Source organism: Galeopterus variegatus, unplaced genomic scaffold (genome assembly GCF_000696425.1).
Source record: "Galeopterus variegatus unplaced genomic scaffold, G_variegatus-3.0.2 Scaffold303, whole genome shotgun sequence".
NCBI classification, from domain to species: Eukaryota; Metazoa; Chordata; class Mammalia; order Dermoptera; family Cynocephalidae; genus Galeopterus; species Galeopterus variegatus.
In genome coordinates, this window is record NW_007726414.1 from 149,621 (window position 1) to 161,821 (window position 12,201).

General features: G+C 36.7%; 1 protein-coding gene across 1 annotated transcript in view; it reads right to left on the reverse strand.

Moving 5' to 3' along the window:
* TMF1 (TATA element modulatory factor 1) overlaps window positions 1-11,100 on the reverse strand; it is a 26,006-nt gene extending 14,906 nt beyond the window's left edge. Inside the window, exons 1-5 of the mRNA XM_008567196.1 lie at window positions 10,770-11,100; window positions 7,182-8,386; window positions 5,527-5,630; window positions 4,659-4,785; window positions 3,252-3,357 (exon numbers count right to left, since the gene is read on the reverse strand). Of these exons, the coding sequence (XP_008565418.1) occupies window positions 3,252-3,357; window positions 4,659-4,785; window positions 5,527-5,630; window positions 7,182-8,386; window positions 10,770-10,911 (1,684 nt within the window). The 5' untranslated portion in view covers window positions 10,912-11,100. The remainder of the gene's footprint in view (window positions 1-3,251; window positions 3,358-4,658; window positions 4,786-5,526; window positions 5,631-7,181; window positions 8,387-10,769) is intronic.
* Window positions 11,101-12,201: the final 1,101 nt, after the last annotated feature.

Genomic DNA, 12,201 nt, shown 5'->3' on the forward strand with positions numbered 1-12,201 from the left:
CACGGGCTCGGCCCAAATGATTGAATTTTTTTTTTTTATGTCCTTTTGGAGACCGGCCGCACCGCGCTCAGCCAGTGAGCGCTGTGAGCGCACCAGTCATCCCTATATAGGATCCGAACCCGCGGCTGGAGCGCTGCTGCGCTCCCAGCGCCGCACTCTCCCGAGTGCGCCACGGGCTCGGCCCAAATGATTGAATTTTTTAAGTCACAATTTTGTAACCTCTAATGTTAAAACTGATTTGGCCAAGAATCATCAATAAATGTTAAAATTATTAGGTAAAAGAATACTAGGGAACAGGATATTGACACAGTCTTAAAGAATCACTCCCACACATTATGAATTACAAAGGAAAAAATGTGCTTTTACAATGAACAATCTGGTAGTCACCACCTTAACCAAGCATTCAGTTTTACCATCACCAGTTGTGGTATACCCTGACCTACTGATATAATGCAGTGGCGGATGTATGAGTACTATATCACCTACGATACTTCTTACTGGAGATTTGGTCTGAATCTATTCATGAAGAAAATGACAAATTCCTAAACATGGGACATTCTGTAGGACAACTGCCCTGGACTCTGTCAAAGTCTTCAATATTTTGAAGAAGAGAGAACTACCCTAGATTGGTGGAAGACTAAAGGACATAACAGCCAAACACAATGGGCAAACTTTGATTAGTTCCTGGGGCAGAACAAATGACCAACTATCAAGGACACCTTTAGGGACAAGTAAGACAAATGATGAATTATATGCTGGATTATACTTCTGAATTGATGCTGATTTACTCAGGTATGATTATGAACTGTACTTGTGAAGGAAAATGTACTTGCCTTTGGGAGACACAGACTAAAGAATTTCGTAGTGGAATGTTATGGTACCTATAATCTACTTTCAAATGGTTTGGCAAAGGGTAGCATATGTATGTGCATAAAGACATGGAAGAGGTGTAGCAATATGTCAACACCTGATGAATCTAGGTAATAAAAATCAAGTACTTGTAGTAGTGTGCTTTCAGCTTTGAGTTTTTCAGCTCTTCAGCTGTAAGTCTTAAAAATACTTCTGGAGGATATGGAAGCAGTGTGTAAATACTCCTGAGTGAAAAATTGTTCTATTTTCTTGATAAACAGATTCATTAAATAAACACAAAAAAGAGCCCACCCTCTGACTTAATTACTAAATTCCAAAATACTGACATTTGATAGTAATATTTTAAAGTTTGATAGTAATATTTTAATATTTGATAGTAATTTTTTAAAGTTATAAAACCATGCACTTAGCCCTCCCCTCAGTCTCTAATACTGTAACACAGGGCAGTTAATGACTTCAACATGTCTTTAGACAATAACGATTATGTTGTATCATCTCTTCCTTCATTTTTTTTTTTTTGCGGGAGCGCTGCCGCGCTTCCCAAGCGGCGCACTGTAGCAGTGCGCCACTGGGCCGGCCCTCTTCCTTCATTCTCCTATTTTAATACTTAGAATTGTTTTATAATTATATGTACACCTATATTTCTCTCTTACTAAACTAAGCTCCCAAGGGATGGGAGTGTGCCATATTTATTCTTATATCAAACACAATATGTGACATACTAACTGTTCAATAAATATTAGCTGAATAAGTCCAAAAAATAAGTTGGGTAAAGCTAACTTTTTCAAATGAAATGACTGCTTTTAATTGTTCTCAAACTCTAGGGCTGGCCCGGTGGCGCACTGCTGTGGTGCGCCGCTTGGGAGGTGCGGCGGCGCTCCCGCCGAGGGTTCGGATCCCACGTACAGGCCGGTTCCCGCTCACTGGCTGAGCGGGGCGCGGGAGCAACACCGAGGGTTGCGATCCCGTTGCCGGTCCCGGTCCAGTGCGGGGGCGACACTGAGGGTTGTGATCTGTTGCCAGACACAGAAAAAGGAAAAAAACAAAAAAAAACAAAAAAAAACCTCTAAACTTTCTCTGGAAATTCACTTAAGCTCACTGATTTAAGCACAAAAATGTTCATCCCATCACTATTTGTTATATTAACACCTTAGAAATGAATGTACAACATTAGGAAAACAATATAACAAATTATGGTAAAACCATATAATGGATTTTAATAGAGCCATTAATAATGATAAACAAAGCATTTAATGGCATACGGAGATGTAAAAGAATGAAGATTACAAATTAAATATATGATCTTAACTATGTTCAAAAATACATTAAAAATGTGTTAAAAAGAGACTGGAGGAAATAGTTATTTGTAATACTGAATTATAATCTACTTTTTCTATTTCTTCATATACTTTCCTGTAACTTCAAAAGTTTCTCCAAGTGTTATTCTTATAACTAGAAAACTTTAAGAAGAAAAAGAGAAATTCACTTGACCACCTTTTCCAAAATCTCTTCTCTCCTAGGATATTACATAAAGAAATTAATTCAGTGACAATTTGTAATGATTTATCTCATGATGGATCTTTAATTTCTATAACCCTATTATAAACTTTTTCAGAGACAAAAGTGTTTAATAATTAAAAAAGTAAAAAATGAATACAATGAAAAATTCACTATCAAATGCCGGAACAATACAATTTCATATAGTACCCAAGATAGGGATTCAGACACTACTTTATAAACCCCAGAATTATAACCTTCAAATATCTTGGTTTAAAAGTCGAGATCTTAAGACCTGTTACAAAATCTTTCTTAGGGGAATACAAATTTCTGCCTATTTTTCAGGGACTTATTTTTTTTAACCTTCCTAGAAACAAAAAGCTACACACATGTATCTCTGTCTCCATGCACCTTACTTGCCATTCTTCCAAAAACTGTCAATTGCCATTTCTGTGGTTTAAGTCCAAAGCTTCCTTGCTTTCAATTTTTTTTTTCCTTTTTGTCTTTTTTCGTGACCGATAACGGGATCGCAACCCTCAGTGTCACGCCCGTACCACGACCGGCAATGGGATCGCAACCCTGGGTGTCGCGCCTGCACCGCGCTCAACCAGTGAGCGGACAGGTCTCTATATGGGATCCGAACCCTCAGTGGGAGCACCGCCGTGCTCCGAAGCGCCGCACTCTACCGAGTGCGCCACCGGGCCGGCCCGCTTTCAATATTTTTTTATTAGTAAGCATCAGCTAGCCATGTGGCAAGTATTTTTCCTGTTTTTAAAATATTTTTCATAATCAACTAAAGACTTTAGTTGCATCAGCTAGCCATGTGGCAAGTATTTTTCCTGTTTTTACAATATTTTTCATAATCAACTAAAGACTTTACGTACCTTCTTCCATTAATCCTCGGATCTGCTCATCTTTCTCTTTCAAAAGGTCTGCAGTTTCACTACTATTTAATCTAGTGGCAAGTTCTTCTTTTATATTTTTGACTTCCTAATTTAAAAAAAAAAAAACTGTGCAATCTGTGAATACCATAAAGAATTACTTTCATTCTAGGCATATTTTTCTATTTTTCCCCTATCCAAAGAAACCATCCATAATCACATTCCTGATAAGAATCTGTTTTGTTCAAAACGTATTACATCAATTAACTAAGACTAAGAAAGAAGCTTTGAAAATGACATTCAAATTCTAAATTCAGATATATAAGCAGGTTTTAATATGGAAATAAAAATGAGAGTAAGTTAATTTTCAAACCCTTCTTCACTGTTCTATGCATATATTCTACAGGTTAAGCATTACATTTGGAATAACAGTACAGTAGGGACAGGCAGAAATACATTGGTTCTAGTCCCAGGTTATTCTTAGTGTCTGAAATGGGATAGCTAATTGAAGCAGCCAAACAGATGGAAATGTATAACATATTTCTTTTCTGTAAGAGTATACACAGAAAAATTATAAATTAACATCACCATTGGTCAAGAAGGGGGAAGCAACGTAATTGAGAAAAGCCAACTTCTGAGACAACGTCATTAGTAATAGCTGGGATGCAAGCAATAATTACTAACCTTGGTTGTTACCAATTCTGAAATAGGCAGCTGTTCCAAATTAGAAGCATTAGAATGAAGGTTCCCAACCAGGTATGACTTTGCTCCCAAGGGGACATACGGTAATGTATGGCAACATTTTCAATTATCACAACTGGCAGAGGGGAGAGTGCTACTGGCATGTCATGGATAGGGGCCAGGGATGCTGCTGAATGTCCTACAATGCACAGGACAGCCCCACACAACACAGAATTACCCAATCCAAAATGTCAGTAGCATCGAGATTGAGAAATTCTACATTAGAATAAGTCACCATTATGCCTCCCAAAAGGGAGAGAGTAGCCATTAGAAATTTACGTTTTAAAATTACTCTGACTTGAAGAAATATATATGTTTAAAGTGGTAGGAAAATAACAAACGATAGTAATTTTTTTATTTATATAGTATCATTTAGATTTAAGTGTTATTTATTTTGATAGAATCACCATTTATAAAAATTATTCTAATGATCCTTGCTATTTACCTTGCAAGGACTTATACATAAATCATATAAGCAATATTTGTTGAGATTTTTTAAAGCAATCAAAAATCTAAAGATTTAAATGTATCAAAAAATCTACAATTTAAATGTAAATATACTATATGGCATCCTTTTAACCTTACTTCTCCAGTATCAAAATATTATGAATGCATTCCTCAAAAATCTTTATCTCTAAATAGTTTAATATTATTTTAAATTTCTATTACCTTTTTAGCAGCATCTCTCTCTTTGCAGGCTAGTTGTACTTTCTTTTCTGCTTCTGCAATTCTTTGAGTAAACTCACCTTTCAAGGAAGAAATGCTACTGCTTTCTTCTTTCACTCTGAACATTTCACTAAATGTAAAATAATATTTGAGAATAAAAATTCTGATCATATATTCCAAAGGTAAAAAGATGAATTCATTTCTCAAAAGGAAGATAACATTTTCTCCAACATATATCTTATAGATCAGTTTTAGATCTATCAACTTTTAAAAGAAAAATTACTTGCTAAATTTACTTAAGAATACCTCAATAAAAATCCATTAGAAAATGAAAATGTCACCAATATTTGATGTGCAAAAATAAGAAAAAAGTAAATAAAATATTTCAATTCTGACTCTTATTGTGTCACATTTTCCCAATTACCTCCTTAAAGTAAACCAATACTCAGTATTTTTTAACTATAATATCACAATTTCTTTAAATATATTTTTAAAATCTCTAATACTAAATGATTATGAATAATAAAGGAAAAGAGTTTTCTGTTTTGTTTTTGCAGAACACCTCTCTTCAATGGCAAAGGTAAAATGAAAAGATCATTTGAGGAGAAAAGTAATTTTTTTTTTTTAAAAGATGACAGGTAAAGGGATCTTAACCCATGGCCTGTTGTTATCAGCACCACACTCTCCCAAGTGAGCCACGGGCTGGCCCTGAGAAAAGTAATTAAGTAAGGTTATAACTGAAATCCTATTAATTTTCAATAACCATACTTACATTACAAAACATTTAAATTTCAAAACATTCTTAAATAACAATAAAGTATACGGGCCTCCACAAAATGTGTAATATTATTCACATTTGTAAAATACTTACTCTTTCAGGTTATCATAAGCTTCTTCTAGAAGTGCTTTTTCTTTACTAAGAGATAATAACTGAGTCTCCCTTTTTTCCAGTTTTTCATTCAGAAATTCAACTGTCTGGATAAAGAGAATACATAAAAGACAAAACTTTAAAAAAGACCATTTTTACATGCAGGTGATAAGTTGTAAAGGTAACCCAATCACTATAATAAATAAAACAGCATTACCTCATAAAAACAATTAAAAACAATATCAGGAACACAGTGGATACAGAACAAGAAGAAATCTTACATAGGTGGTAGGATAGTATAAATAAGTACAATCACATAGCTGGTGGGAGTATAATTTAATAAATCGCTTTAAAAAACAAGCAATATGAAGATCTACATTCTCTTTGATGTAGAAAATTCCACTTTTAGGTTACCCTAGGGAAGAAAACTCTTGTGTAAGTAGACTAAATGACAATCAAAAAGGGTCAGAGGAGTTTCAAAGCATTTAATAATGTTCTATATCTTAGCTGGATAGTGGATATACAAAAGTTTGTTTTCCATCATATTCTTTAACCCAAATATGTCCTTTTTTTTAAAGAATGATACACTGCATTAGAAAACCTATAAGCATGCAATTTAAAAATTTCCAGAACATACCAGTAAAAAGCTAAACAAAAAGTAGAAAAAATAATTTTAGAAAACCTATAAGCATGCAATTTAAAAATTTCCAGAACATACCAGTAAAAAGCTAAACAAAAAGTAGTGCTTATAATATCTTATTTTTTAGGTCCTGCTGAAGCAGTGATAAATTTGTGTATAAGGGAAAGAAGGGTGCCTTTTAGACTTAAATCTTACCTGAGTTGGGTCTAGATTAATTTAGAAATCACTTACCTTTGTCTATTACAGATACCAGACCTAACTCGATTTATTTATCTGAAAATCATAGGAAAAACCAAAACTGTGACTTAATGTTAAAGAATTTATACCAACTTTCCTTTTATATGTATTAGGTAGAAGCAATTTGTCATTCCTAAGCAATGCCTTTGTTCCTTGGACATTTTCTTTTCTCATTCATGTGAGATAGCTATCCATAGGCAACATCAAAAATAAAGAGAAAGCAAAGCAATAAAAAAAGACAGACTCATGCATAAATTACTAATTTTAAAATATTAGTTACAGAAAAGCATTAATAAAAGCTTCAATAATTAACCTGAAGGCTAGATTCTCATTTAAGATTTGCTACAAATAATGTGTACATGCAAAAAAAAATTCTGATACAAGAAAAACTATATTTAGGTTTGCTTTAGCACATCTATCTGCAAAGGAGTTTAAGATATTTGTTAATGTAGGAAAACAGTCCTTTGCAAACTGACACACTAATAAGTATAGCATAAGAGAATTTTAAGGTGATAAGGACTCAACAATAAAGATGTTAAGACAAACTTTTACGTTCGGTTATATTGAAACATCAACTTATTCTACCATAGTCGCCTTGAAGTAATTTCAAATAATATCAACAATTCTTCAGTTTTAAGGTCCATAACACTACACTGAAATGGCAAAATGCCTATCTTTTTTAATCAGTACAAATCATTATGCATCAATGAAAATATATTTTTTTACTTATTTAATTTCTGAAAACCACATCTGAAAATCCCCTTCCACTTTCTACAGTTACCTTGCAAACATCTTCCTTCTCAGGAAGTACTTTTGGGTGACTTTCAGTAAGTTCACACTGCTCAGCCACCTTGTCTAAGACTGCATGTCCTTCATTTATTGGTGTAGAAGAAACTAAGATATCAGGCTGTTCACAGTTAACAGGAGTTGCACTTCGTCCACTTTCTTCCATCTCTGCTTCCTCAGTGGGTATAATTAATGTTTCACTTACATCTTCTTCAGATTTTCCTTCAACAGATTCAACTATCTTAGTCTTTGGAGTTAAAGGATTAACTATAATAGGAACTAAAGCACATCCTTTGCCTGACAATTCATCATCTGAATTGATTTCACTTACACTCCGGCTATCTAATGACTGTACACTAAATGAGTCTATTCTTTCAAAAGCATCAGGTGACCAGCAACTCTCAGTGAGTTTTTGAAAATCATCTAAACGATTATATTCAGGACAAGCAGATGCAGAGAGAAGCTGAAAAGATGTCTGCATTAAGTGAAGACTTGATTTTGAATCTGTGGTCTCTTGCCTTGAACTCGCTGAGCTTTCACTTATTACACTTTCATGATCTAAAACTTCAATATCACTGGTAGTAGAAGTACCTGATGAGAAGGTACTAACAGGTGGAGAAGGTGTATTGCTCTGTCTGTCTTCATGTTTTTGTTCCTTAGGTTCCAAACCCATATCCTTTGTTTCTGCTGTGAGAGACTGTGCAGACACACTAGATACATTTTCTGTAGTTGTTTTCACATTTACACTTCCAGATACTTTCAAATGTACAGTTGGTACCTTCATATCAGATTCCTTATTAACAATTTCTTCAAGCTTGCCTTCAGTTTTAGGTGATGAAGTATCTACTGCCAAAGTCTCCCCTGATACACACAAAGAAGAGTCATTTGCTTTTGATTCAGTTGTTTTAGTAGTTCTTGACTGTCCAGTGTCCAAGGACTCATGTAAGGTGCTTTTCACTTCTTCTTCTGGTCGCTGAGATTTAGCTGGAGGTTTTGATACCACTGGACCCTTCTGAATGGTCTGGACATCAGGCGGAGAGAGAAAGGCACTGAAGAAATTTTCAGAATCATCGACTACAGTCCTCCGCACTGGTTTTGTAATTGCTTTAGGAGAGGCTATTGGTGGACTCAGAGGTTCAGTGTTTGATTTCAACCCCCAGGTTGAGGTATCCCATCCTCCACTGACAGGGGAACTTATTCCTTTGACAAAAATAAAAATTAAAAAAGAAAATATATATCTATATTACTATATTAATATTTCAATCATTATAAATCAATATAAATATAAATTTAGAAAAAAGAAAACCTATGGAGTACAATCTGTAATCCGCAGCTGTTAAACTCCTTGCTTACTACATCATTAATTAGTTCCTGGGTTAACTTTGGTCCTTAAAGAAGAAAACTGGTGTAGATCTTCCTGAGGAACTAGGAGCACAGATAAGAGACCGGACCTGACCTGGTCTACCAGAAGTAAGTATGCTATTCCCTCCCACAACAAATTAAGTAATGGTATATGTTTATATAACCCATGATAACTCCAAGACACATACGATTCATCTCACAACAGAAGGCAGTATCCTTACTTACAGGTTATGTGCAGTTATGGCAAAATGACCCTACCTATTCAGTCAGTTTCATGTTAATTTTATTCTTGTAATAATAATAATAAAACATAGATATGAGCTAGACACTCAAAAAATGAACCCGAGATACTGGTGAAAAATGTTCTTTTCCAAAGATCAAGTTAAACTGATGGGAACAATAAGTTCTAGAGAACAAATTCATTTTCATCCACTTAATGACAAGCCTATTCTCCAAGTCCCACTCTCCAAACCCACTCTAAGAAAAAGTTTTGTTCTCTTTCCAAATTCCAAATTACGTCAGAAATTAGGTCATTATGAATTTCAGAAATGTACATTTTTTTAGAACTATTGCTTTTTGATATAGAAGGTAGACAACGACACTAGAATTTTTTTTTAAACATTACGGGGAAAAAGGTAATTATCATATTGGTCACAGAAATAGTTACTACTAAAAAACCTATAATAAAAAAGGGCATATTTGCTAAAATATTTAAAGCATTTCTTTCAAAATTTTTTCTTCCTTTTCTAAATTAAAAAGTTGCCAAGCAGAAATATCACAAATCTTGCACAATTAGATGTTGGTGGAGACAGCACAATCAAATAAAAGCTCCAAAAACTATCAAGCCCTATAGTAAAGTCTATCCTTCAATATGACTTCAAAGGCAATTAGGATGATAAAAGTACGTAGGAGGAAACTTCAGTTTGGAGACAGTTTTGCATCCATTTGCGCAATATATAAAAACAATGTAAAACAGAGAAAACCAAAATTAAAGATGCAAAGGAACAAGCAAAACTAGGTCTACTGATTAATCTATCATCTTAATAAATGACAGGAATTAAATTTGTCTCTTGGAGAATGGTTTAAGCAATCCCCGGGTTATCTGACGTTCATTTAAATTACTCCCTTCTGAAGACTATGGTCATTTTTTTTTTTGTCATCTATAACATAGTAGGTGATGAATAAACATTTATGGCATTTCACTAAATCTTGAGCCTATTCTGGACAACTCGTTTATAAAAATAAATTATACAGCACAATTCAAGCCCCAGATCTCAGAAAATAAGTGTCCTTACATTTAAAATATATTCTATCTCCTCTAAAGTCTAGTAATTCAAAATGTAAGGTATATAAAAGCAAGTAAGTTGAGCTACTCCAGCAAGTTATATAACTAACGTCTTACAAAAAGTAGTAAAGTCATGATTTACACATATGGACCAAAATATCTTAAAATGAGGCGCCTCAGATTTAGGTCCCAACTTTTCAACTATGTAAAATTAAAAATAGATACCAGAAAGGAGTAGTCAAAAATAACATTGTTTTCCACACAAAGGTTCACACCCCCAAAACCTGCAAATCTTTACCCCACGCATCAAAATGCTAAACTGTTCCTTAGACTTAAGAGACAAAAGTAGCTGAAGAGTCCTGAAAAGATCAGGACCAACGAATCTGCCAGACACTTAGCTACTCAGAAATAAAATGTGATACGATTCAAAAACCTTGGGCCACAGACTCTACAGGTAAAGACCGCCAGCATATCCTGCCCTCCCCCGCTGTGTGTCCTAGATCAATTTACTTAGCCATTTTGAGCCTCATTTTCCTCTTCCGTAAAACATGAATACGAACCAATTTAACCCGAGGAGTTGTTAAAGATGAGAAAGCCATTTAAAAAAAAAAAAAAGGCACATTACGCACTACCGAGCACTAAGTGCTCTCTAAATGTTGGCGATTGTTCTCGTCCCTGTTGATTTACACCCTTCAGAACTTGGATCCAAACAATGCCCGAGGTGCTCAGCAATAAGACGTTCCGGAAGCTTGTGCTTGGATTTTCCCTCAGGAAAACATCAAAAATCGACTTGGAGACTAAAGCAGCGTTTGAGAAGAGGCCGAGGAGAAATTCCTTGCTGAGAACCCTCTCAGCGAGGCAGGATCCCTCTCTACATCACTTAACCTGTTTGGTTCAGAACACCGGGAGCCCAGGAGCCCCGTTCCTCTCCCTTACCTGGCTCTCCGTACGGAATGGTCTCGGCCCAGGCGCTGGGCTCCTCTTCCTGGATGTCCAGCACCCTGTCGATAGACTTCTGGGCCTGGGACAGGGCCTGCTTGGCGAAGCTGGAGAGCTGGGAGGCGTTGAACCAACTCATCGTCCCTCCTCAGCCGGCAGTGGCGGCGGCAGCACCAAGCGGGAAGGCCAAAGGCCTGGCCGACCGGCCTCAGGCCCGGGGAAGGGTGCAGTGGAACGGCCTTGCCGTCCTTCTCCACTCGGTAGATCCTGTCAGCGGGTGGCCATGACCCGGACAGTCTCCCCCGAGCCCGGGATGTTACCCCCGGCTCTGCCACCTCAGCTGAGGAAGGGCCCCGCGTACGCATGCGCTGGCTTCTTCCACGTACACACCAACCAAATCCGGGAGCCCAGAGTTCCGTCCACAAGAGGAACAGGAGACAAACACTGACGTCACATCCGGGAGCCCAGGGTTACTTAGTTACCAAGAAACGCGGAAGTTTCTGTTGATGGATTCACGGCTTATAGTTCTCACCTAAGGGATACTCTGGCTACCAACAGAGGAATTAGGGAGTTTTCATGTGGGCTCTTTCCCAGAAAATACCTATGCTCCACGAGTTACAATGGGGTCACGCTCGGATAAACACATCATAAGTCGAAAAAAACGTTTCGAAACTATCGTAAGCCGAAAATGCATTTAATGCTAGCAACACAGCAGATGGTCCCCGACATACCATGGTTCGACTTTAGGTGGTGCGGAATTGATACGCATTCAGTGGAAACTGTAACCCCATAAGCTCTTATGAGCTCTTCTAAAAATCACAAGTAGAACCATCGTATGTTGGGCCGTCTGTAGGTCACATGCTAAGAGCTAGCCAGTTGTCAGCAATAATTGCAAACAAAGCTTAAGTTTGGGTCTCGAATTTCTTTTGGCACTTTGTCTCAAATATTTAATCAGTTCTGTGTTAAACCTGGCCTTAAGGAGAAGCCCTTCGTTTGGGCTTGCCTCAAAGACAACGGACCGCCTATGGACATTGTGCCTAAACTCTGGAACACGTGGTGCAGAAGGCACAATCTCCCCTTCACAAAACCGGTACACTCATCGCGCCAGTCAAACCTAGTACTATGGTCTGAAAATTTGTTTCCTCCCCAAATTCGTATGTTGAGAATATTTGTTTCCTCCCAAAATTCGTATGTTGAAACCTAACCTCCAGGACAAGGGGTCTTCAAAAAGTGCACGGAAAATTTTGTATTATTATTATTGGCAGCAGGCCAATAGGGGAATGGGAACCCTTGACCTTGGTGGTGTCAGCGCCAAGCTCTTTCACCTGAGTAAACTGGACAGCCCCTCCTATTATCTTTTAATTCTATCCTTCCATGAACTTTCTGAAGTACCCTCCTATAAGTGGGGCCTTTAGGAGGTGATTAGATC